The following is a 25,947-nucleotide window of genomic DNA, read 5'->3' on the forward strand; positions in this document are numbered from 1 at the left end:
TGGATGGTCAGGGTGTCTCAACTATATTCTCTGTGCCTCAGGCATAGCGCTCGACATCCTTCAGTCACCAGGCCAAATCTAGGATACGCACCAGCGCAGGTCGTGGGATGGATCTTCGTGAAGCCGCTTTTCGATAGTCCACGACTGATCTGCCGACGCTCTCCAATCTCCTACTTTGCGAGAACTCGATCGGGCAAGGAACATCAAAATCCCAGTGGTAATGGCAAAGAAATCAAGCATGACGCGAGCCCTAATCAAGATCTGATCGATCGCATCAATTCCTTGAGCGACACCCTAGACGATCATGTCCCGTCCGACAAGCCCTCCGAACGAAGCGACGATGTCATTGATCCTGTGGACATATACACTGCTACGGAGCTAGAAACTGGAAATCAAGACACCCAACCCTTTTCGGCATTACACGATGCACTGGGCCACGACCACTACGATGGCTTGAGCCGCTTTTTGCCTTCGAAGATAACCCGCAACAGGAGCAATCTATCATACATGAATGTCATTGAATTCGAGAATGCGCCATTTGAATCGCGGAAGAACGATGCGACCTCTGTGTTCAAAGGTACAGGACTGCGGCGAATTCTGCTCGCCTTTATGCACGATGTCGAACCAGTTCTCAATGCTCAGCCATCCTCTATTGACCCGGAAACTCGTGATATACTACTCGAGGAAGCGTTGCGCTGCGTATTTGATGACAAATATCTGGTAAATCGCAGAACCCTTGCAGTAACACATTATGATGTCTCAGATGTCGCTTGTTGGTCTTGGGTGTTCAGCGCTCCATCAGTTGATCTCGCAGTCTTGAGATATGTTGCTTTGATGGAAAACAAGACGCCTGACCATCGGCCTACCTCGATCCCAAAATTTGTGCTGTTACAGCTCGTGAGGTCTGACTCCATCGGCCTATACGCCTTGAGAAGACTCGTCGAGTGTGTGTTGCGAGAATTACATATCTGTCGTGACCAACGGCTATATGGTTCGTGGAGATCCTGGATTACAAGGGTCATTTTTGTTGTTCGACTTCTGCGCCATGCTCATCAAACCGATCCCAGTCTCTTGAATGAGATTGCCTCGATTGTTCGCATTTTGTTTTTGGATTTCTACCGTAACCTTACTGATGTGAGAATCCCTAAAACCACGGAAAGTCAATCAATCCCCACAACGCCGAACAAGGACGAGCTGATAAAGCTCGCACACATCTTCAATCGCTTCCTGGGGTTGATGTCATTGGCCTCGCGGACGCATCCTTTCAAATGGTCTCTCGAACAGCAAAAGGCACAGTTGAAAATTGTTGGCATCATGGCCGAGTTCAAACCACAAATGCCTGTTACTCGTGAAGGTTTTCGTGCACTTATCAAGGTACAGCTCATTCACAAGAAGACCGACGATGAACGAGCATGGGCGGAAGCGAAATCTTTATCCTGGCCACCATGGAGACAAGATACTATGGGTATTCAGAGGGATCTTGAGTACAGTGGCAAAGAAAGTCGTGCAATGAGACTCTTGCGACGAATGAAAGAGGCAGGCTATTCGCATGGCATATGGGAACAGAATGCGTCCGTTCTTGCGGGATGGGATGTCGATTCCAGTCCTACTGTTCAAACAAGGGCCATTCTACGACGGCCGAGGGTGAAATTCTTCCCCGAAACAGAAGATACGGAATCTATAGACCCGACAGTGTGGGCTGCGCGTGTACGTTCCACACGAACAAAGCTTGAAGCCTGGGCTGCCTTCAGTGCTTACATAAAGTCAACGCCCTTAGCACAACGTCAGTATACGCCATACTATGCTATGCTTGATCGACTACTGGCCCCAATCATCACACCAGGCTCTGTCCGCGGATCAAGATATCTCCCTGGTGATGTGAAAGCGACTTTCCCAGAGCCCAACGATCCCAATCAAAGGGTCTACGTCGAGACCAGGGTTCCATCAAGGCATGAGTTCTACAAGTTCATGCTTAAAGACGGGTTCCAGCCTGCCGGAGCAATACTATGTGCACTTCTAAAATCTGCTATGAATCTTGAAATTGGGTTTCAATATATCGCCGAGAGCAAGTATCATGAGGTGATTCGAGACGTGTTGTTCCATGCCGAGAAATATCCACATGCTATGTTGAAGCAGAATCTCAATCAGCTACGTGCTGACTTTCTTGCTGCGTTTTACGGCCTCCTATGCAAGTATGGCTTTGCATCGTATCCGCAATTTCAGATGCCGGGATCCCTTACCGAAGAAGCACGAAGCCATAGGTTGGTCAAAATACTCAAAGAGAGCGATCAGGGCTTACCAGGTCTGGCTACCGCAAGATATGACGTTCAGCCAGTGGACTATGCTTCCCGGCTGCTCGTCATATCTGGCGAGAAAGACATTACTGTTTGGAACGGCTTCCTCAAAGGTTTGCTCGACTGCGTGAACGACACTCTCGATCGCGTCTTGGGTCAATCACTGACACAAAGCGAGGCAGTCAACATCAAGATCGAGATTTGGCGACGTGTTGAAGAAATGTTCAATATCTCGAGGTTGGAGTCAGAGGGAATCCATCCAGACTACGATACTTTCCAGCATGTCGCCTGGCTAGTCCACAGTTTACTCAGGGATGCACATTTCCAATCCTTCGGCAGTGCTCGTCTCGTCGACTTGGCCAAATCACTATTCGCGGTCGCCTCATATGGTGAGCATTGTGCTGAGTGGGGTGGGAACACCATGCGCCACCGTCCGCTAAGGGTACCTGACCCCCCCACTATCCGAATACTGGTCCGTCTCTTAATCGCATCCCACGACGTCAAGGGTATTCTGAGCGTGATCCAATGGCTGGCACACCACGCCAACTTCTTCGAACCAATGGTCAACAACGATGTGGGAACAACATACTTGACCCTTACCGAACCTCAACACGAGCATCTCGAAATACCACACCTCAGGGGCACTCTGTGCGCGATCCGCCTGTTCCTCGAGGGCGGCAAAGCATTGGGAGTCGACCACTCAAGCAGCTCGCCCGAATCGCCCGATTCTGCAGGGCTGGGCGGCGAAATGTGGTTCGATACACCCTTGACCGTTTCCAGAGAGCAAATCGAACAGGCGGAAATTTCATGTCGACCCTTGCGATGGCCGAGCGATGAGGAGGTTCGCGACTTTTTGGCTCGGAACGTCGACTTCGTTCTCAAGGTGGCGCAAGCGGCAGATTTCACTATTGGGAAGGAAAGAATGTATGCTGACAAACATGAATAATACTGCTTCCGCACCACCGAATCTTTCGCCCCGGCACGTATGAGGGTCCGATACGAACATAACCACAAGTCTTGTGAAGCACAATGAAAGCGGAGCGGACGAGGCGAATATCTCCCAGAGCGGGTGGTGTTTTGAGACGAGTACAAACTAGTTAATTCAACCAACTGTAACATATGAAATGGCATGATTTGAACAGCAGTGCGGAGCATAGGGGTTTTCTGCAGTCAGATAAATGAATGTATTAAAATAAAACAGTGCGAGGGGGCAAGCCATCCGGACAGGATTTGCTGTTGTGTGCTATCTCTTTCTGCAATACGATCCCATTGCGGGTCCTTTACTGATGAATCGAAGCCCAAGCACGACAGGCGCCGACCCATGTTTCTGCCGAATTGTATGCCCCTGAAACGAAAACCCGAAGATGAATGAACCATAACTATAAATTCAACCACAATCAATCATACAACAGACAGCTTCAGAATCATCAATGTTGGTTGAAGATATCTTCGTATACTAATATCGAAGCGACAATGATTCCACCCGATCTATCCTTCGCTCTGGCAAATCACCACTTTTCAACTGCTTGGTTTCTGTTCTCAGAGTAGTGTAGAACATCAGAGCCTGTAAAGCCTCTGAGAGAAGGCACGACATCTTTGCAGGAACGAGACGACGTTGGTACTGCTGCGACATACTCCCTGGTGGGTTAATGCCGTACGCGGAACATGAAAGGGATGATATCATCTGGAACCATGGAATCTGGGTTCCGATCGACAACTGGAACTGGGTGGTAGGCTTTGCTCTTCAGTGCGCGCCTTCCACGCTTCGAAGTGGTGTCGTCTCGGAAGGGGTCTAGCGAACGCTTGTACGCGTTGACATTGGCCGCTGTGAATTCATGGCCGCTGTTTGCTCGTGACCATCCCGCAGCGAGCAGCCCGGAGTAGCTGAAAGCAGCCGTTGCTGCATTTCCTGGTTTTGTGGCGTACATCTTGCAGGAATTGTTGTCGTACCAATACCAAGCTCGACAGTTTACTGCCGAGTTCGTATTCCCGTCAGCGGATGCGATACTATGTGTGATACAGAGTCGTGCACAATCGTCAGCATTCTGGGGGTAAAATCCGTAGGTTGCGGAGAGAGCGACCTCGTCTTGTGGGTTGGTACCCATCCCGATGGCTTTACCAAGGCAGTCAACCCGGTAGCTGTCATATCTTCCGGTGACAGGGAAAGTGACGGAGTCTCGCAGTGTATTGGTCCTGCTGTAGACGGTGATTTCAGCCCTGTCATAATTGCCTGGTGAGGGACCCAGGCAGAGTCCAAGATTTGTATTGTTGGGAAGTAGGTAGCTGCCAGAAATAACCTTTGGATTGGCCGTTGTGATCAAACGAGCTGAATAAGCCCCGAATACCATCGAATTGGGTGTGTTTACCCGCTGCGTAGTAGCAAGCCTGCAGAGTTTGGTGGTAGGCACCCATTGTGCCGCTTGGCATGCAACAGATGTGCATTTTTGGATACAGTGTTCAAAAGAAAAATATGTACCACTTTGATCGACAAAGCCTGTTGCAGGTGCCTGGTAGCATTCAATCTCGTATACTACGTTTGGCGCGTCGTCCAGCGCGACCTTTCGCAGATTGAAATCACCTGGATTAATCCCTTCTGAACCTTGATTCTGTTTGACATTCGTATTGGCGCAGAGAATTCCACCGCCAGAATTTGTTGCACTTGGGGCGGCAGCATAACGAGTAGAGGCCAAGTTCGCGTAGTTCGGAGGGTTTCTGTAAGTCGACATGTCCACTGTAGTAGATGTTGACAGAGTGGTTGCAGATACTAGATAAGATGAAGCAGTTAGCACAGTGCTGACACAACGGTACCTTGGGTGAATGGAACAGAAAAAATTTGTAGAATCAGTTTCACGAAAATGATGCCCACAGACGACATACCCGAGCTTGTCGTCGTTGCTAGTGGGCTTGTTGTGGTAGTTGATGCGAGTGATGTTGTAGTTACTGAAGTCGTTGTTGCTACGAGTGATGTTGTGGTTGTGGTTGTTGACGTCGTCGTTGAGCCCGCTGTTCCTGACGTGGTTGAGCTCGTCGTTGATGTCGCTGTTGAAAGAGACGTTGACGTGGTAGTTGTAGGCACTAAATACAAAAAGCAATTAGTACAATCCTTGACCGGAAAGAACTCGAATGAATGGAAAAAGGAAATGTGGAACAAGTTTCACGTAGAGGATGTCTGTCAACGACATACCCGAGGTTGTCGTCGTCGGTCGTACTGTCGTTGTCGTTGTCGTTGTTGTCGTGATGCTCGCTGTCGTTACCATGAAGTAGCTGTTGTAGTTGTCGAGGAAGACGTCGACAAAGAAGTGCTCGTAGTATCCTGAATGGTTGTCGAGAAAGACTGCGACGAAGAACTGCTCGTACTGCCCTGAATATTGACTGACGATGTAGTAGTTGCAAAAGACGTGGTAGATGATGTAGCGCGACTCATTGATGTCGAGGTCGACATGATATTGGAAGAGCTCGAACTCGTTAACGTCGAGGTCGTCTCGATATTAGAAGACGTCGAACTTATTGACGTCGAAGTCGTCGAAATAATCGAAGAACTTAGAGAACTCGAAGTCGTGGACGTCGAGGGCATTGAAGAGCTCAAACTCGGTAATGTCGAGATACTCGAAGAGCTTAAGCTCGCGGACGTCCCAGATGGTGAACTTGATGTTACTATTGCCGAGGTGGTGGTCGAGGCCATATTCGATGCGGGCGTAGTACTGGTGGACCCAGTTTGGCTTCCATAGGACGAAGAGGAGGTTGTGGTTATCACCGAAGAAAGACTTGAAACAATTGTGCTACTTGAGACAATGTAGCTTGCCGATGTAGAGGAAGTTGTAGTCATAGTTGAGGTGGTTGAGGCTGTACTTGACTGAGTAGTTGTACTGATCGAAGTAGGAGTACTTTCTGGTGATGCAGAATCAGTTGTAGTCCCTGCTGAAGGAGTAGTCGACCCAGCACTACTGGTCAAGCTAGTACTACTTTCCGAGGACGAAGAAAGTGTTGCAGCTGTCGAATAATTCGTGCTAGTCAAGCTTGGGTTACTCCCTGAGGATGAAGACCCAGTTGTGGTCGTTAAGCTAGTCGTCGATGTACCACTGCTTGTTGACCCAGTATTGCTCTTTGAGGAAGAAGAGTCGGTTATAGTTGTACTAGATCCGCTGGTACTCGAATCAGCAGTGCTCGACGTACTGACGCTTGTTGTGGTGCTCGAGCCAGTGGCGTCCGATCTGGTAGTACTAAATTCAGATGTCGACGTCGAACCCGAAGACATTGAACTTATACTAGGGATTATACTAGACCCCGTGGTGCTGGTCTTCAAGCTGGATGATGTAGTTGAAGTAAGAGTAATAGAGCTCGGGGTGCTGGTCGACATGTCGCTCGCTTCACTAGTCGTTGACGCTTCACTCGAAGTTGAAGATGGGGCAGAGGATAACGATAAGCTGACGGAAGTGCGAGTGATCGACGTACCTGGAAATGAAGTTGTCGTATCTGTGCTCATAGAAGAACTTGTTGTTTGAGTGGTCGCTGTGTCAACACTTGTCGTGATACTGGAGGTGCTTGCTGTGAACGACGACATAGAGCTCTCGCTACTTGTCACTGTAGTCTGCGTTGAGGGTAGAATACTCGTGGTCGTGGAGGTGGATGTGCTCGCACTTGTTGTCATTACCATTGCAGTAGTACTCGAGGTAGTAGAGACTGAAGTGGATAGGCTCCCGCTCGTCGTTGTTCCTCCCATGGTGGTGCTGGTGCTCGGCGTGGTCGAGATGGACAAGCTCTGACTTGTTGTTGTCACTTCTGTAGTAGTGGTTATGCTTGTTAGCGTAACGGAACTAGTCATAGATACAGAAGACGAGGTGCTAGATGAGGAGCTCGCATCCCCAGCAGATGTAGAGGTCGAAGTTCTCAGCGATGCAGTACTTGTAGTTGTACTTGTCAGGGATCCTGCAGCACTAGTCGTGGAAGTTGGAACTCCTGTAGATGTCGAGAACACTGTGTTCAATATTGTCGATGTCGATAGGCTGGTTGACGGATTATTGATCGCCGTCGTTGTTGATGTATCGAAGCTCATCGAAATGGAATTTCCAACTGAAGTGGTAGAAACTGGGTTGATTGACGAACTTGTCGTAGGTGTAGGTGTGCTCGTTGTTGTAAAACCCCCGACATTTGTAGATGAGGTTTGTGAGCTTGTGGATGAATGATTTTCGCTCGTTGTCGTTGTAGAAGCGACAATTGAACTTGATGGATTACTGGTGGATGAGGACAATGTACTTCCAAGTAAACTCGTTAAACTAGAAGCTGTACTAGCCTGCGTCGACGTAGATAAGCTCGCAGAACTCGTCCCGGTTGGCACAATTGAAGAGCTCGTGGGTCGGTCATTCTCAGCCGTGGTGGTCGTTGAATGGGAAGTGCTTAAACTCGAGGGGCTAATAACTGAAGTTGACGTACCTCCATTCGAACTCGTCAACGAGGTGCTTGTCATCAAATCAGTGCTCGACAGGGAAGACACTGTCATAGTAGATGCAGTCGTTGACTCCGTCATCGTTGTTGATAGACGGCCAGATGTAGTCGTGACCTCTGATACACTAGTCGTTGTCGAGCCTCTTGTTGAAACACTTGTGCTGATTGAGTGTGACCCAGAAGCCATTGTGGTGCTTGCCTCCGTCGACGTAGTTGTACTACTTGTACCTGAGGGAGAAGATGTTGTCGTACTGGTAGTTATAACAGCCGACGTAGTTGTGCTGGATCCCGAAGTGATGATCTGCGATGATGTCGTTGAAGCCAGAGGCGAAATTGTGCTGCTAAGAACAGAGGAGGTTGTGCTTGGACTTGGGGGTAGACTTGATGAACTAGAAGGGGGTTCCACTGTACCTGTATTACTCGTAGTTGGCAGCACGTCAGAAGTGGTGCTTGATCCACTATTGAGTCCTGAAGACGTCGTGCCGGTGGTTGGGTTTCCGCTGGATGTCGCAACAGGGGTAGTAATCGAAGTCGTACTTGCTGTGGTCATTGCCTGCGAGACGCTGGTCGTACTTGTGGTATTGGGGCGACTCGTTGAGCTGGTGGTTGTGCTGACCGAAGGTCCGTTCGAAGAAGTGCTTGTTATGACTGGAGGCACAACAGATGAGCTTGATGTGGTCACTGGCAGAACGACTGAAGAGGTGGTCATCACTGGTGGGCTGATTGAGCTGGTGGTTGTCCCTAAGGAAACTAGAGGGCTTGTCGTCGTCGTTGGTGATACTACCGATGTGGTTGTGACTGGCGGGGTAGCAACAGACGTTGTTGTCGATGATGATGGGCCTGGAGATGAAGTGCTTGTGGCAGGAGGCACGACTGGAGGCGAAGTAGACACCAGTGGCACGATGGAAGATGTAGTCGTAGATCTTGATGTTGTGGGTGCTGACGTTGGCACAAGCGATGTAGCTGATGATGACGGTGCAACAGGGAATGTAGTCGCTGGTGGTGCAACAACTGATGTAGCTGATGATGACGGTGCAACAACTGGAGTAGTTGGTTGAGGCGGCACAGATGGGGATGTAGTCACTGGCGGTGCTACAACCGAAGTAGTTGGAGAAGGCGGCGTAGCTGGGGATGTAGTCACTGGAGGAACAACAACTGTTGTGGTTGGTGAAGACGGCACGGCTGGGGACGTAGTTGGTGATGGCGGCGCAACCGGGGACGTCGTTGGTGAAGACGGCACAACTGGGGACGTCGTCACTAGCGGTGTAATAATCGATGTGATCGATGTGAATGGCACTCCAATAGAGCTTGTCAGTGGTCTCGATGTGCCAGCTACACTCGGCGAGACAGTAGAGGTCATTACCGGGGACGATGGGGGCACTGGCAGCGTTGTTGAAGGCTTGCTGGACACCGGAGTGACAACGGGGGAATTGGTCGATGCGACAGGCGGGGAAACTATGCCTGTTGTTGATGGCGTTGGAACGATATCACCTGGTGAGGTGGTCATAGGGGTAGGGGTTGACACCGGCGGTAGAGGCTCGTCCGGAGTAGTGCTGAGAGGTGTCGGTGTTGATGGCGGTGTCGAGTCTGGCGTTGCTGTCGGCGAAGTGGAACTCGACGTTGATGTATCGACCGGGGTCGGATCAGGCTGAACCTCGTCTGGGATGTTATCTGTGAAATCAACCGGACAGCTTGCAGCAGCAATGCCTCCAAGAATGACACTGTAGCAGTTGGGAGTAGGAGGATACGGAAATCCAACATATAATGGTCCTCCATCACATTGATAGAATGAACCACCACCTCGATCTGGAGACTCCCATTGCAAGAGACCGTCCACGAAGAAAAATTTTGTTGCGATTTCGTTGTTATTGGAGACTGCAGCTAGCTTGACAGCATAATCAGTTCGGTTGCGTCCGACGGTGTCGTTGCCGCTCATCAGCTTGCCACCCGAGATATAATATCTTGCTGCATAGCCACAATTGTTCAGAGAGCCTCCGGTTTCCGATGAGAACCCATTTGCTGGAGGGCCAGCAAGGGCATCATCAGGGGGCTGACTTCCTTGTCTCTTTACCTTGTCAAATTGCGGAATTGCCATTGCAATCAAGACGGGTGAAGTTGCAGGAATCTCTGTTTGAGTACCACTTTCCAGGCCTTCACCGATAGTGAAAGTGGGCTGTTCTGAAGTCACAGTGATAGTATGGCCTTGTCCGTCCACGGTTACGTACACGAGGGTCACAGGAGGGGTTGGCGTAGCGACTGGAGGTAGAATGGGGGTAAAGATTGTGGGTGGAGGTCCAAAAGAAGTCGTTCCGCCCGAGGTTGGAGGGATGCCAGCAGTCGTTGTGAATGACAGGCCAGTGGTTGTAGGGCGACTCGAGCCAGTTGTTGTTGGCAAGCTCCCGCTGGAGACCGAGCCTGATGTGCTGGTCGTCGATGCCGTGTTAGAGATGACTCCTGTGATGCTGGTGGTTGTCACAGGACTGACAGGATTCGTGATGGTCGTGATAATTGTGCTCGTGATATATGTGTTCGTAATATACGTCGTTCCGCCATTACCAATATTAATTGTGGCTCCATTACCAAAGACATTGATGATTTGCGAAGCTGACTGGATAAAAGAACTATAAACGGCTGGAACCACCACGACTACCGATGTGGTCTCGGGTGGTGGACATAACCCGTTCGGCCCATAGGTGACGGTAGATAGAGCGGATTGCGCGTAAGCGGCCGCGAGATGCAGAGCCAGAGAAGTAGTAATGAATGACATTGACGGCCACATGGTGGTGGCCGTTCTTTTTTGGGACAAAAGCAAGACAGAATGCCAAAGCAAGAAAGAGGAGGACTGCAGAACTCCAACAAACGAGTGACTGCTAGGCACAAGAGATGAAGAGGGAACCAAGACGAGTTTTGCCTTATGAAGCGCGACCAAAACATGACAACAGAAGGATCATCAGAATGCCACATTCCAAACGGGAGATCTCGACGACGAGGCACAGACCTCGTGCCTCAGCATACCAGAAACGATCGACCCAGGGGTCGTATGAATTGGAATGAGCTTGATCTTGCCCATCTTTGAGAAGGGATAATCCAGGTCCACCAGGGCAGTTGTCTGGACCCTTCAGGACGGATGGGGTGGTGATAAGACCTTACGTGGTTGTCCATCGCGGGTATGAGTCGAATGAAGCTCAAATGCAGCGATCGAGACTTATGAAGTTAAAGAGGATTGGTACCTCTTGAACAACATATGCTGTTGTCCAGACATCACGCCTTCCACACGCAGTGTATCTGGATTCGAGCTCTTACCTTGATTGATCATTGTAGCCTGCCCTTTCTCCTGAAACGTGTAGCTTCAGAAGAAAGCAGGTCCATCCATGTGGTTGAGGAAGGTGATTCCACCTTAAAGCACCCTTATATGTGTCTGAGGAGATATTCAGTATCGAGCAGACGGTATATAACATCTAAATCACGTTTATGGGGTAAGATCGTGAATGTCGTTGGAAGCGTACGCGTTCTCTTCAACTCAGACACATGGTGACGGGGGGAAGGTCATCAGTGGCCACACCCACTTGAAACCTAGGCCAGCTTTTGCCCGGGGCTATAACCAATTGGGACTGGAGTCTTGACCTCTAGAGCCTATTTCGATTAAGCTTGGGGCTTGAATTAAGCCCGTGGTGGCCCAGAGTGGCCCCCTTCGGCCCATCTCGTGTGACATTGACGTCATGCCGCCCCGAACAACCTTGGAAGCGATCAACTTGGATGAATCCTTGTATCGTTGCGTTGCTCGGCACTCGATCGCCCAATGTTGACGCTTTCGATCATCTTGCAGCTTGATCATCAACTCAATTTTAGTCTCTGCAGTAGTGCTACTCGTAAGTGGTAAGTCGCAGTTCCAACCAGGAGGTGACATGCCAGTGTCTCTATCCCGACTTTCAAACCCATCACGTCTCACTTATATACTTTCCTCTTCCACTCAGTTGGGTTCCCATTGATACTCCGAATGCTTTCCTCTTCCATCCACAGGGTTGTTCCAACACCATGGCTCTCCCACTACTGTTGACCTTCCTACTCCTCAATGAAGCCCAGGCATCCCCAACCCGCGTCTCACCTCAAGAGATCGCCCTCATTACTCCAGCTCCAACAGCAACACTTGCAGTCTACGCTCATGCCGGAGCCAAGCGTGGTATCGTTGGCGATATCACCTCAAAATTAGACTCTTATGTGAATAGCGTCTTCAGTGAGCTCGGCTCAGCCATTCCATCCTATGTCACCGAAGGCATCCTCCCGAACGAGGTGGATCTACCAACCGGTAGTCAGGTCCTGAGTTCTGCTGGACTCAGCAGTTCCGATATGGATGCTGTTCCTACACAAGTGTTGAATATCCCGGGTTATGGAAATTGGACGAACAACGGTTGGAACCTCCGGGTCCATGGCAACGTCTTTAAACAACCCAATATCTCTCAAGACACTATCGATGACCTGGCAAATTTCTTCCTCATCGACACTAGTGTCGCAGACTTGCCCGCTTCCCAGCAAGCGCAGGCGCGCAATTTGACACGTGAGATTTATGTCGTGCAGCAAGGCGATGTCAACGTTACGGTGGATATCCTCCCCGGGCCGTCAAATGGTGCCAGTGGCCAACCTGGTGGTAGTGGTGGAGTAACGCCTGCCGGGGGTGAGAATCTCATCACGTTGCCTTATCCAACGACCGACGAGGGAGACTTCGATGTCTTTGTTCCAATCGACAACACAACCCTGAACGTACAAGCTGGAACTGGAGACGTCCCCCCGCAAAGATTGAATGTCTATGCCCAAGGGACAGATACCGGGAACGCAACATCGTATCTCGTATCAGATCAGGGCCTCACAGTCATCAGCGACATCGATGACATTCTTCGCATCACCAAGATCTACGATCCAAAAGAAGGTCTCCTCAACTCCTTCGCTCGCCCATTCACACCATGGATGAACATGCCAGACATCTACCGCAACTGGTCCGTCAGTCTGCCCAGCATGCACTTCCACTACCTCACCACGACCCCAGAACAAATCACTCGAAACTACATGGAATTCATCTACAACACCTACCCAGGAGGCTCCTTCGACACGCGGCCCCTCAACTTCAGCGACCTGTCCGCGACACTGAGCATCCGCAAATTCCTGCTCGACAAGATCTTCCTGACCTTCCCCAACCGCAAATTCATCCTGGTCGCCGACACCAGCAATAGCGACGTCATGAGAGATTATCCCGCGATGGCGACCGATTTTCCTAATCAGGTCCAGTGCATATTCCTCCGCAACACCTCGTCCACCGATCCGACCGATAGATTCCCGTACGACACCAAGGGCTTCAAGAACCTCAACCAGCAGAGCTACATGTTCTTCAACGTTCCCGACGATCTGACCGGCTTGGACATCAGCAATGGGCAATGCTACAATGCCAGCGTCAAGCAGAACCTGACTTTCGGGTACCAGGGCTTGCCGTTCGGTATCGATGACCAAGGAGACGGTCAGAGCGGGAATAGTAGTGGCAGTGGAAGTGGAAGTGGCAATGCCGCTCCACGATTACTTGGGGCTGGGAGCGGATGGATGAATACCATCGGCTTGTCTGCCCTTGTGTTTGGAGTTCTCATGTTCAACGGTTTATGATTTTGATGAGTCGAGGCCTGCTCTGGATAGTGATGGCATGGCATTTTGTGTAAATATGGAGTCGGAGAAGCTAGAATACAGTTTCTGTGGAGATCAAAATTATATCAAACTTGACGATACTTGGTACTATTTACTTCCTTGGAGAATATCCCCTGTCCAATACCTCGAACAGTTTTGTGCTACGTCCAGAGATTCTTCTTCTCAACGAATACTTACTTGACTTCCTCCTCAGCTATTGAGATCTTGCGGAGATCAGACAAGGGTTTTGCAAGGCTCAGTATCTCTGTCAGCAGTGTTGGATAATCCCACTCGAGACCTGCTGCGCCAATGGCAGTGAGACTCGCTTGGTTCTCACGTCCTGGTCGGCCAGGACCAGTCATGTTCTTTACAGCGGTCAGTGATCGTAGTAAAAGCTCGGAAGGACCTACCGGTTTCATATTGATGTCAAATGCCGCAAATGCAGATTCACTGCTGTCCTTGAATCGTCTTACATCAACTCGAATCGGGGCAGTGACTTGGAGCAGGCGAGCAATGCGCTCGCACTCTTCACTGATCCGTGCATAGTTGGAATCGCAAGATAATTCTTCCGGGGAAAGTAGTCTTGAGTTTGCAGTGACTGCAACCACACCATTGTATGGCGCTATTCCGTGTTCGTGATTGAATCGCACAACGATAGGCATCGACCAATATTCGGGGTGTTCGTCAGAGGGCGGCATGACAGTGATGGTGCCTTCCTGCCCAGAAAGGTATTCTTCCACCATGACGATAGGCGATTCTTCGAAAAGTCGGGACACGTGGTGGGACAGCTCGGCCTCTGTCTTGCATAACTTCACTCCGTGGCTTCCTCGACCACGGATAGGTTTGGCAACCACCGGAAATGGCAATGTGGATAAATCTACTTGAGACGGCTGGCTCGAATTGATGACCCAGCATCTAGGCATGGTAAAAGAGCCTTCAGCTCGAAATAGATCATTCACATAGTTCTTGTCATCGTATTGTTCGACGAGCTTGGGAGGCTGACCAACCATTTTCACAGCGTCCGAAAACTTGTCTAGTAATGTCGACTTCTGTAGAGGATGGTCTGCAAATAAGATTGTGTTTGCCCACAAAGTAGTCGCACCTTTTCTGATGGCTTCTAAAACACCATCCTCGGTATCAGGAAAGGTCCAACCTTGATCCCGACTGGGGCTTGGTTCTCTTTTTGGTGTAACGACCTTTATGTTCTTTGACTGGAGAACATAAGCAATATCTGCCCCTGAGTCCTGATAACCACCGGGTTTCTGTGGCTTTCGAACACCATTCACGACTGGAGGCTCGCAAGCTTGATGGAGCACTGCGACGCGTCTTTGGTCAGACATGTGTCGCCTCGATGTGATATCCAGTTGTCGAGAAAGTCGTCGACCACCACTTGAGAATGGACGAGGTCTACTTGTGCTGAGGAGGGGGGCTTTCATCCCGACATTCCAAGACAAATTTCAGTATCACTCGGGTCTCCGCGAAAGATATCACTCATCGTGTTACTTCCTTGAACAGGCGTGGAATGGTGTAGAGTGTGATGAAGTTTGGAAAGAGCATACCCAAAGTTACATGACGTCTACAGGAACAACAATTCTCCGAGGAATGCCAAGAATCCAGGTTGATCCTGCAGTCAAACTCTCAAAGACTGGATTATTGCGTGGCTTCACCTTTGAAGTTCAACTCGAGTAATAATAATACTCCCGCAAATGCGCGTTCTTTTCAAGTTGGTTTCGTCTCCTCAGTCACCTGCATTGCTCAAATAATAATCCGTCACCATTTCGGGCCTACTACCTATTAGCCCATCACAAAAACCGTGTCCGGGCCCCATTATTGTTTCTTTGCACCCCTCAGCCTGCAATCTTGAACCTCCACCCTTCCAATCCCCCCTGCCATTCCCGATCCTGCAGATCTTCCTCTTTGACTCTTCGCTTGCTCCACGCCGTCGCATCGCAACACATCGTCAACCATCAGCTCGACACAACCGCACGGTGCTCACTCGTCCTTCACTTGTCGCAGCCTCTCCCTTTCCAAATGCTCATGCTCCGGCACAAGTGTTCCGGAACAGACACTCGTTGATTTTGGGGGGAGACACTGGCATATCTTCACATCGTCCAATAATTCATCTCCGACGCCTCAGGAAAACATTGACGCGCCATGGAAACCATAATGCCCGAAACTAACGGTATTTCTTCCAGCCATGATAATGACACCATCGCAATCGCAACATCTCACTTGGGAAAGAGGAAACGAACTGTATCTCCTGAACCAACCACTCCTTCCGAAAAACCTCGCGATGCTTCACTTCACGAAACACTCCAGAAAGTTTTACATGTATTTCGAAAGTAAGTTGACATCTCCAAATGCGCGGAATAATGCTCACGTATTCGATCAGGCATGACACGAAGCCATCCCTCCTCAAATACCCTCTACCACCATCTGCCTCAGACAGTCCCAGCGTCAAAAAGGCACGCCTCACAGAGTCCGAGGTTACGAACGACACCATCGAGCAACGTATCCTTACGGAACGCTATCACTCACTAGATGCCTTGTCGGAAGATGTCAACACTGCTAAGAACGCCCTTCTCAACGAGTTCTCAAGTGTCACTCCCAATGGACAAGTGGAACACGTCACAGTACCCGATGTCGATCTCAAAATGCAAGCGTCCAATCTCGTCACACTCGTGCTCAACTGCCTGAAAGAACCCTCGCCTTCACTGCTCCCCAATGGTGGAACATCAAGCGGTGATGCCAAAGACTTGGACGGTCCAATTCAGTCAAATCCGCGCAGTTGCCAGGTCCTATCCCTTCGCACCCAGACACATGGCCAGACACCACTTTTGTACTCTGGTTTACAAAATAAAGGAGAGGAAAATAACCATGAGGGAGACACAAGTTCTGCGGACGATGGTCTGGCCTTACCGAATGGCTTCGAGTTGACTGACTTTGCTGCATTGAATGCTGTCATCAAACCGCAAAAGCTGGCCCCCCGAACCTTTGGCGAAGTCTTTGGTTCACATGCCAGTGCCCATGTTACGCCACTGGACGAGCCCAAGCCATCGAGAAATTCTACAAGATCCAAAGAACTCAACTTCTTACCAGTCGCCGGTATCAGCAAGAATCCTTCAAAATCAAAGATTGATTACAAGGATGCTGAATTGTCTATCGGCAAATGGATTACGAACCGCTTTAGCAATTCTCGGAATCCCTCTCTATCTACCACAACCCTTCACAGGTCAGAAAAAGCGTCTCAGGCGCGTTCAGCAGATGACGAGGAAGCGCTATTTCGCAGCGCATATTCTTCCTTTGCACCTACTTCAGACAATACCGATGCTGTCATTTCGTCAGAAGATATGGCTCAATACTGGTGGCGGAAATCAGGAGTTCGAAAACTATCGACCTCATTCAGTACACCTGATACCAACGGGAATGGAAAAGAAGAGATCACACCAGAAATCCAGGACTTTGAGAACATCCTTGAGAACTGGATTCCAGCCCAAAACGAGGGATTTCCAAGTACGGAGGTGAAAGAAATCAATGATGCCAATGATCTACTGGAAGAAGTGTCTGAACTTATCCAGACATTGAGCTCATATCAACGAAACCGGAGCCTAGACGGTTCAGGACGGATACCGGAACCATCTGAGGCCGAGTTTGATGTCTTTGCATTGCTCCGGACCCAGCTCCGCCTCCTCGTGGATGCTTTGCCTCCCTTCGCAATCGCCAAGCTAAATGGTGATCAGCTTGAAGAATTGAACATCTCCACCAATCTCCTAGTCAACGCACCCGAATATGCCGGCACTGGACAGCTTGATGAATATGCATCAAGTAGGAAACGAATCAGTGCAGCAGCCGCAGCCGCAGTGGCCCCTAGTCGACCAGCAGTACCACCTCAGGTGCGACCCAGTTATGTACCACCTCAGGCCTCTACTCCTACCTTCAATGTCCAGGCACGGAGCTACAATGCGTCGATACCTGCGGCAACACCTTATGGTATGAGACCAGCTACAAACTACCAGACACCGGCATCCGCACGGCCGCCTTACACGCAAACACCATATCAAAGTCAGACTACGTCTTACAATGCTAATCGCGCGACGATTCAACAGTATCAGCGGGCATTATCGAATGGTGTCGGAGGTTATGCCGGTACTCCGGGACAGGCGCAGACACCTACCCTGGCGCAGAGACCTACACAACCAGGATATCAACAACGAGCCCAGGATAGCGCCATGGCACTTTTGGGTCGGTCTGGGTCTGGGTCGCCCCAGAAACCATTGATGAATGGACAGACTTACACCCCACGGGGGCTTACACAAACCCAGTACTCTTATCAACGGCCCAATTCAGGAACCCCTGCTACGCCAACGTATGCAAAAGTCGCGGCTGTCAGGTACGAGGGTGCAGTAGATACCAAAAACGGGGATCTCGGCAGTACTGGAAGAGGGCAAGCGCCAGGAAACTCGCAACCACAATCTCCAGCAGTTGCAGCCGCAGCGGCGATGAGCCAGTCCCAGACCGTGGAAGTGTCTCGGTGATGAATTCAGAAACCACTACTATGTTTTCCGTCAAGGATGAATAAGGTTGTATGACTACTATGTAAAGAGATATTAAGTGTGGGGGAATATTTTACTAATTCGCCAACCTGCTTGCAGTATTTTGGGTCGATTGGCGAGGTCATGCTTGCTTTACAGGAATAGTCTACGTCTCGACCAGAATAAGTCTAGAGAAAAAAGGATTGATTCGACTAGTCATTCGGAATTCATACTATTATACCTTTGATTATATTGCTTGTGAAGACAATTCAACACACTTCTAGACCGGATCAATGCCGCCTTGTAAAGACGAAATGTTGACATCCTTGCCAGCAGCCGGGGCCAGTAAAGCCAGTTCTTGGTCCAAATCGACGACCCTCTCTCCACCGCGTCCAGCAGGCCCCAAAGCGGCAACCCGCTCACCCACGGCCGCCGTGACAAAGCGCCATTTAACACGATGCGTCGCCCTGACGGACTCGGACCTCGCCGCCGGCGTCGTCGTCGGACGATGAAAGGGCCGCTGCAAGACACAGCGCAAGAGCGGATGCTTCAGACAGATGTCCTTGGCGGCCTGGCACAGTTGGCGCTCATACGACTTATAGTCGCGCCAGAGGAAGCTGGAGCCGCCGAGGACACGCATGCGCCAGTTGGCGAGGTGCAGCTCCTGGATGCCGCTGGTGGCGGCGACCTGGGCCGGCTTGGCCAGCGACCACGCGAAGTCCTGCAGCTGGTCCCAGTCCAGGACCACATGCCGGATGTGTGCGCTCGTGCGCGTGCTGGGCCGGAGCTGCGTCAGGAGCAGCGGCAGTGCGGACCGCGACGAGCAGTCGAATCGGTTCAGGCTGTATAGGTAGGGCAGGCCCGTGTCGTGGATTTCACGGCTCACCCGCAGGAATTGTGCTGAGAGCCCGTTCTGTGGTGTTTTGGGGCGGCGAAGCGTCCATGATATTGTGGCGGTGGTGGCGGTATCAGGGGAGTCTTGTTCTTGTTGTTCTTGAGGGTCGTCGAAGAAGAGGTCGTGCTCTTCGTGTGTCGACTCGATTTTTATCGGGTCCGGACATTGGAAGAGGTGCCGGAACAGCGTTATGCGGATCTCGAGTGGCAGCGTCAGAAGGTGTAGCTCCGGGCGGTGTGTAAATGGTTCTCCCATTTCAGCTTCCACTACTATTGTTGGAGATGCCAGTGGTTGATCGAACGTCATGGTGAGGTCGTGGAGATAGAGATGCTCCTGCTACTCGTCGCTATACTATGGCTGTTATCAGCAACTACCTCTTGATAGTACTACGGAATATGGCAAGGTTGTTATGTTCGGGTTGAATGACGATATCATTAACTTTGATGCTGAATACTGTCTCCAACTTTACGGTGCGGAGGAGATGAATACTTTTACTCGCCTTCAGCATCATTTTCGCTCTATCGACAATTCACAGTATGGAGTGAGAGATTTCTTCAGGGGTTACAGCCCTCATCTCTAGAATGTTGCTGAAAGGGAAGACCTTGTACTTGGACATCAAGAAAACATCCTATCATCCACGTCCAGAGGTATTGACTGGGTACGTTAGATAAGCGAACCAAGCAAAGCCGTTGAAGTTATGCAAAATGTGATCATACACCAAGTTTTGCCTGGTCAATGTTACACTAAGAAAAAGTATAATAAATGTTATAGAGATCAGTATCCATACATTGGGCGTCTATCAATGGATCTACATATGGGGCTACTCTTATGCAACGACACTATCACTCAACGGTTGGCAAGTTCCTGAATATCTTGTTTATCGCAGATTCGAGACATGGTTTGACGCTTACCGGTAACCGAGATCGTTAGCCATGGCTTGGTGGACAAAGGCATCCCTGCCTCAAGGCGAGGATTCGCCTACGAAGCTAGGCCGAAAAACCCACCCACAGTTCTGAGAACATGGATGTCTTGCCCAGCCACTCTATGACATCGTCCAAGTCGGAGAACAAGCAAACAAGGCGTAATCAAGGAAACCTGGTGATGGAAGATTTGATCACGTCCGAATGTATATATCAAGGGGGGTTGTTTTGCTGACCCCCATCTCGAGTCTCCTAACGCACATCTATTAGTTCTGTATTGTTTAATATTCCGTCTGCCTTGGGCATATACATAAACCCTCGCTCGGATCATCTGATAGTGGACGACCAAGACTAGCCTCACTGTACAACTATACAACACTCAAGAACCACCATTAAAAGAGCAGCCGATCATACCTCCGAGCAAGACATTCCCAACACAACCACATCCCACCCTCGCAGCCACAATGTGTTTCGGCGGCAGCAGCAAAAATGAAGATCGCGTGATCATCAGAAGACACGAATACAAGCCTCGTTATTCACGAGAGTACGTCTCACGTCCCGAAGTGGCCACTTACCGCAAAGAAACGGTGACTCGACGCTCGACATCTGGCCATCGTCACAGCCACGACCATCACCGTCATCACCATCATGATAGCTTCAGCGACTCACCTCGACGCAGTGGCAGCCGGACCAGAGTCATCACCGAGGAGAGAAGGAGCCGACAGTATCGTTCGTGAGACAGTGTGATTTGCAGCAATCATCTCCCTTGTTGAACAGGATGTGAGGTGAATTCTTTTTGGAGGGGGATTGGTGTATGTCCCCCATTGGATTCTTTTTAATGAATGTGTAAACGAAATGACGCGTGTTATGATGAGCGTTGTGAGTTTTTGTTTGTGCTGGTGGATTGCGTGACTGGCAATCCAGGCTGCATAGCGAATGAATGTCAATATGCATATTATCCAGAGCCTGGTTCCCTTGTGAAATACTGTCGGTCAATCATAGGACTATTACTATTATTACAGACAAACAGCTTAATCCTCAAATGCCACGTCAAGAACGGGTGGTGTGGTGCTTGAGGTGGGGGGAATGAATCTGGATCTGGACCCCGCCGCCATTTCCCGTTGGTGACATTCCACATACGTCATGCCCTCTCATCTCATCGCCCAGCTCGCATTCCATCATCGATCGTCCTTGGTCTTTCAAAGGCTTGGGGAATACTACTTTCTACTAACTGACTCTAGGTCTTGCAGCTCAAACGCACGGCCAGCTCCAAGCTCTAATCCCCAGTTCCAGCTTCATAGCCTAGAAATTTCACCTTTCTTCCCTCTATATAGCTCATTCTAAAACATCATCCCGGTTCACCAGCAGTCTGCCCTAGTAGCCTCACCCTGTTGCCAGTATACTCCACTTGCATTACTTCCGTACAGTCAGCCCTAATCCTGCCCACCATGAATCGCGCTCTATCCATTCGCTCCCGCAAGAAGGATGACCATTCCAAAGCTGCCTCGAAGCACACCTTCTCCATATCTACCCTGAGAGGAACCACCCAGGCCGAGCTCTCCAAGAAGCTGTTCAAGATCATCAAGACTGAGAACCACGCGATCAATGCCTACGAGACCGCGGGCCGCGAGCGTTTGTCCATTGCCTCCCAGCTCTCCGATTGGGGCGAGTCGACCAACGATGATTCGGTCTCTGATATCTCGGACAAAGTCGGTGTCATACTTTCCGAGATAGGAGAACAGGAGGATCTGTTTGCTCAGAACCTCGAGGACTACCGAGCCATTCTCAAACAGATCAGAAACATCGAGGCCAGTGTACAACCTAGCAGAGACCAGAAGGCCAAGATCAGTGATGAGATCCAAAAACTCAAGTACAAGGAGCCATCAAGCCCCAAGCTGGTTACTCTTGAGCAAGAACTCGTTCGAGCCGAGGCACAGAATCTGGTTGCTGAAGCACAGTTGACCAATATCGTAAGTAGCACTTGACACATACAGTCCAGGAGAAGCCAGATATGCTAACTGCTTGGTAGACTCGTCAAAAGATCAAGGAAGCGTACGATGTCAATTTCGCCGCGACCATCGAACGAGCAGAAAAGCAAATCATCCTCGCCAAACACGGACGACGACTTTTGAACTTGCTTGATGATACACCTGTGGTTCCCGGTGATGTGCGCCAGCCTTTTGCACAGGTCAACGAGGCGAGACAAGTTCTTGCCGATGCAGAGCACGATCTACAAGCGTGGCAACCATCTTTGGAACCAATTCACTCCAATGCAGGTGGCCTGGGTTCGAACTTGATGCCCACGGAGAGGGCTAGCACACGAGCGACATCTGAAGCTGGAACTGCCGAACCCTCAATCTCAAGCCCTACGGCCGAGACCCCAACGGCGGAGCCTCAGGGTCAAGGTTCACGACTTGAACAAGCAACCGCCTAGAAAGTGGAGGCATGGAACGGGGAGGATGAAGTAACGAGAACTTGGAGACACAGTCAGAGCGATAATACTATCTGTGACCACGCTATGCACCACAGAAATAGTGTGAGAGAAATGCGAAAGAGTCGCTAACTCGGCGACTGGGACGGCAGATATCTCGGGTCATGGGTATGTACAAGGTCGTCTGAATTCCTCAAGCAGTGTTGGGATTGTTGTGTTCGACTGGCGCGAAGAATTTGATCACTGGTATTAGTTTCCCATCAATTATCCTTTTGAAATTCGTTCGGAAATCTTGGTTTTCGGAGTACGAGTAAACAATAGAAACACGGAGTTGCAGGAGGGAAAAACCTCGTATTGTTCAAAGAATCGTAGTAGCAACTCATGGATGAGCTCGCTGGGTATTAGCTTGGGTACCTAGGTATCTACGTAGGTAGTTAGAGGGCAAAGTGCCTAGAGGCTCCGTACCTAATTAACAAAGGGTGCCCGCCGTGGAAACGGGCCTAGGTACCGAGTACGGAAGCCGCCCTGCTGGAAGTCGATTCTTCCTCCAATAAACCCCGTTACGATTACGCTGGAAGGCGCCCAAGGATCAGAGGTGCTTAAGCGCAGTTCGGTTCCATTGCACACGAATCATCAAAGCAGCTTGCCGACCATCAATCGACAATTATTGAATCCCTGCAACACCGCCGAGGTACACCCAGATGCTTGCCCAGTCGATTGCCTCAAGAGCCCCTAACGACTGAACTGTGCCCTAACCCAGGACTGCGCAACCGACCACCTATTGGATCAAGCAATCGTTAATCGGTCTCCTCTAGTTAGATCCTGGTGTGAGTACCCCCGTCTGTGCCTGTATCAACACCACCACCACCTAAAATTGTATGATGCTTGCGAGAATCATGATGGTCATGATGATCAACAATAGTGCCACGATGACGAACAGCTGCCCTCGTGTTTCTTTCCTCTTTCTCTTCTCTCTTCCTCCTGCTGTTCATCCCCATTCCGTGCTAACCACATAAGGGGGCATCTTGTCACGGAAAACTGCCGCCCACGCTCATTCCGTCGACTTCAGAATTAGCAGTGTAAGTACGGAGTACAACTCTTTTTCTGGTTGTGCGCCTCTAGGTTGTCTCTATACCGCCTGATACCAGCGATCGATTGGATATTCTTGAGAGGCTCCGCCGCTGATCGTGGTGGTCTCGACTTCCATTATTTAATCCCTGTCCTCTTAAGACCACAATCCCTTTCTCGTGTGGGAAAATTATAGGGATTGCCCAAACGTCCAACGTCTCAGAATCCTCTTTAGGTCCAAAGAGACCACCTCTCCTCTCTCTACCCTTATTCTTTCATAATCACGTTCCCTGAATATTGTTTCTCTCTTTGCACCTTAGGAACCTGGACAGCTGTGCTTCCTCTTCCTCCTAGCATTCAACAAGGTGACCCACATTCGGATAATCAATCGACCGCCCGACAGTTTTCACACAGCTCGGCCACCAAGATGCCTTCGTTACTGGCCCTTGGGGTTCTGACATTTATCATCTACTATATAACCAATTACTATCTCGCACTGAGTCGGAACATCGCCAAAGCAAAGCGATCCGGGATTCATTATGTTGTTCTCCCGGTCTACTTCCTCAATCGATTTTGGCTGATATTCCACCGCCTATTCCTACCTGTACTGGCCAGACTCCCTCGCAAATGGACCACATGGGTGGATTTCTGCATTCCAGATTTTCCCTTCCTCAACAGTGTTGAGACTTTTGAGAAGATCGGCCATGACACCTTTCTCACCGTCGCTCCTGGTGGTATCATTTTGAACACTATTGACCCGGCCGTGATTACACAAATCACTACAAGGAGGAATGACTTCCCCAAACCCACCAAAATCTATCGCTCTCTCGATGTTTATGGCAAGAACGTTGTTTCCACCGAGGGAGCTCACTGGCGACAACATCGAAAAGCCACAAGCCCACCCTTTACTGAGAAGAACAATCACCTGGTCTTTTCCGAAACCATTGACCAAGCTTCTGACATGCTGACGTCCTGGCTGGGCCCTGATGGTAAGGGTAATGTGACAGTGGATCGCGTCATGGACGATACGATGCGATTGAGCTTGTATGTCATCAGCAGAGCGGGCTTTGGCCGGAAGCTGCAGTGGCCAGCTGCTGATTCCAAGGCGGACGTTGACACCAGCTATGCCGACCCATCGAAAATCCAGAACGCAAAAGATGAGAGAGATCCGGGCCATTCCATGAGTTACACTTATGCCATTCATTGCTTATTGGACAACATAATTGTTCTTTTTGTCTTGCCTCCGTGGCTCATGGAGCGACTCCCTATTGCTGCACTTCGAAAGGCCAGGGAGGCGTACGTCGAATGGGGCAATTACATGAAAGAAGCGGTGGCATCCAAGAAGAAGCTTCTCGGTGCAGAAAATACAAACAACGAATCAATGGATATTCTGGGGCAACTGGTCAAGGGTCAGCTTCAGTCAGAAACGAGCAAGGACGTGCATCTTACAGACTCTGAGATCTTGGGCAATATGTTTGTCCTGATTCTCGCCGGCCATGAGACGGCTGCAAATTCGATCCACTTTTCTTTGCTCTACCTGGCACTCAACCACAAAAGTCAACGAGCAGTTCAACAAGACCTTGACCGAATATTTCAAGGAAAACCACCTTCGGAATGGGATTATGACCGAGACCTGCCCGCATTGTTTGGGGGCATGGTTGGTGCAGTGTTGAATGAAGAGCTTCGTCTACTTCCTCCCGTCATTGGTATTCCAAAGTCAACATTCGGCGTTAGTGACCAAAGGCTCAACATTGATGGGAAAGATTGCATTGTCCCGAGCGACATATACATAAGCTTATGTGCAGTGGCGGTCCACCGACATCCAAAGTACTGGCCATCCGGGAAACCAACATTACCTGGTGGCAGACCGATACATCCGGTAGCCAATACCGATAATGATCTCGAGGAATTCCGCCCGGAGCGGTGGCTTGTGGACGAGGACGGAGAAGTTCAGACACTGGCAAATGGCAAGAAGGAAATGCCGGGCGAAACCGTCACTTCGGATGGTCTAGCAGTTAATGAATCGGCTGATACTTCGGATAAGCTGTATCGACCTCCGAAGGGAGCGTATATCCCGTTCAGTGAAGGCTATCGTGCGTGTCTCGGGCGACGCTTTGCGCAGGTCGAAGTCCTGGCCGCTTTGGCCGTGATCCTACAAAACTATTCCGTGGAACTAGCTGTGGACGAGTGGGCCAGTGATGAAGAGGTCATCTCCATGGATGAGGACGCTCGCGCAGATGTCTGGCAGAAAGCCGCTGCCCACGCCAGAGATTTGATGCTTAATGGTCTCAGCGTGATTATCTCACTGCAGATGCGTGGAGGTCATGTCGCAGTCAGGTTTGTGCCCCGAGGGAGTGAGAGATTTCCTGATGATGCAGACGATATCTGGAAGAGGAATCATCCGGACTTGGTTGTCGGAGCTGTGAAGACTCCTGACTATGTTTTCTGGAATAAGCAGACACGAGCCAATGTTGGCGCTGTAGGAGTAGCATAGTGTGATATCAGAAAGGGCACCCTTTTGAGGAGAAACTGAACCTGGAATACAATTGCATTTTTACGGGAAGTCATGGAAGACCACAGTTTTCGAGTGACCTTTTTCAATTTCTTGCTTGAGTCAGCCGGGACTTTACTCCCTTTCCGATGTGAACCAGGAATCGGAGTCTGACACGGTTTCAAAAACCGAACTCGAAAAGAATATCGG

At 50.1% G+C, this 25,947-nt stretch overlaps 10 protein-coding genes across 10 annotated transcripts; 6 read left to right on the forward strand and 4 right to left on the reverse strand.

Annotated features, from left to right (window-relative positions):
- Positions 1-3: 3 nt before the first annotated feature.
- LTR84_007652 (uncharacterized protein) lies at positions 4-3,240 on the forward strand (the record flags this gene model as incomplete). The annotated part of the gene is made up of 1 exon (XM_064851204.1): positions 4-3,240. One exon carries the CDS (start codon positions 4-6, stop codon positions 3,238-3,240), a length of 3,237 nt encoding a protein of 1,078 aa, XP_064710207.1.
- Positions 3,241-3,940: 700 nt separating this feature from the next.
- Positions 3,941-5,020, reverse strand: LTR84_007653 (uncharacterized protein; the record flags this gene model as incomplete). The annotated part of the gene is made up of 1 exon (XM_064851205.1): positions 3,941-5,020. The coding sequence occupies one exon, from the start codon at positions 5,018-5,020 to the stop codon at positions 3,941-3,943; it is 1,080 nt and encodes a 359-aa protein (XP_064710208.1).
- A 2,067-nt stretch (positions 5,021-7,087) lies between these two features.
- Positions 7,088-8,794, forward strand: LTR84_007654 (uncharacterized protein; the record flags this gene model as incomplete). Its single annotated transcript, XM_064851206.1, has 2 exons — positions 7,088-7,412; positions 7,500-8,794. The coding sequence occupies 2 exons, from the start codon at positions 7,088-7,090 to the stop codon at positions 8,792-8,794; spliced, it is 1,620 nt and encodes a 539-aa protein (XP_064710209.1).
- Positions 8,795-9,047: 253 nt separating this feature from the next.
- Positions 9,048-10,503, reverse strand: LTR84_007655 (uncharacterized protein; the record flags this gene model as incomplete). The annotated part of the gene is made up of 2 exons (XM_064851207.1): positions 9,048-9,068; positions 9,220-10,503. 2 exons carry the CDS (start codon positions 10,501-10,503, stop codon positions 9,048-9,050), a joined length of 1,305 nt encoding a protein of 434 aa, XP_064710210.1.
- Positions 10,504-11,771: 1,268 nt separating this feature from the next.
- Positions 11,772-13,382, forward strand: LTR84_007656 (uncharacterized protein; the record flags this gene model as incomplete). Its single annotated transcript, XM_064851208.1, has 1 exon — positions 11,772-13,382. The coding sequence occupies one exon, from the start codon at positions 11,772-11,774 to the stop codon at positions 13,380-13,382; it is 1,611 nt and encodes a 536-aa protein (XP_064710211.1).
- A 212-nt stretch (positions 13,383-13,594) lies between these two features.
- On the reverse strand, positions 13,595-14,740 carry LTR84_007657 (uncharacterized protein; the record flags this gene model as incomplete). Its single annotated transcript, XM_064851209.1, has 1 exon — positions 13,595-14,740. The coding sequence occupies one exon, from the start codon at positions 14,738-14,740 to the stop codon at positions 13,595-13,597; it is 1,146 nt and encodes a 381-aa protein (XP_064710212.1).
- Positions 14,741-15,566: 826 nt separating this feature from the next.
- On the forward strand, positions 15,567-17,935 carry LTR84_007658 (uncharacterized protein; the record flags this gene model as incomplete). Its single annotated transcript, XM_064851210.1, has 2 exons — positions 15,567-15,742; positions 15,793-17,935. The coding sequence occupies 2 exons, from the start codon at positions 15,567-15,569 to the stop codon at positions 17,933-17,935; spliced, it is 2,319 nt and encodes a 772-aa protein (XP_064710213.1).
- Positions 17,936-18,212: 277 nt separating this feature from the next.
- On the reverse strand, positions 18,213-19,133 carry LTR84_007659 (uncharacterized protein; the record flags this gene model as incomplete). The annotated part of the gene is made up of 1 exon (XM_064851211.1): positions 18,213-19,133. One exon carries the CDS (start codon positions 19,131-19,133, stop codon positions 18,213-18,215), a length of 921 nt encoding a protein of 306 aa, XP_064710214.1.
- Positions 19,134-21,195: 2,062 nt separating this feature from the next.
- Positions 21,196-22,181, forward strand: LTR84_007660 (uncharacterized protein; the record flags this gene model as incomplete). Its single annotated transcript, XM_064851212.1, has 2 exons — positions 21,196-21,717; positions 21,777-22,181. 2 exons carry the CDS (start codon positions 21,196-21,198, stop codon positions 22,179-22,181), a joined length of 927 nt encoding a protein of 308 aa, XP_064710215.1.
- A 1,492-nt stretch (positions 22,182-23,673) lies between these two features.
- LTR84_007661 (uncharacterized protein) lies at positions 23,674-25,740 on the forward strand (the record flags this gene model as incomplete). The annotated part of the gene is made up of 1 exon (XM_064851213.1): positions 23,674-25,740. The coding sequence occupies one exon, from the start codon at positions 23,674-23,676 to the stop codon at positions 25,738-25,740; it is 2,067 nt and encodes a 688-aa protein (XP_064710216.1).
- Positions 25,741-25,947: the final 207 nt, after the last annotated feature.

The sequence above is a fragment of the Exophiala bonariae genome (assembly GCF_035927105.1).
Source record: "Exophiala bonariae strain CCFEE 5792 chromosome Unknown scaffold_3, whole genome shotgun sequence".
Lineage (NCBI taxonomy): Eukaryota > Fungi > Ascomycota > Eurotiomycetes > Chaetothyriales > Herpotrichiellaceae > Exophiala > Exophiala bonariae.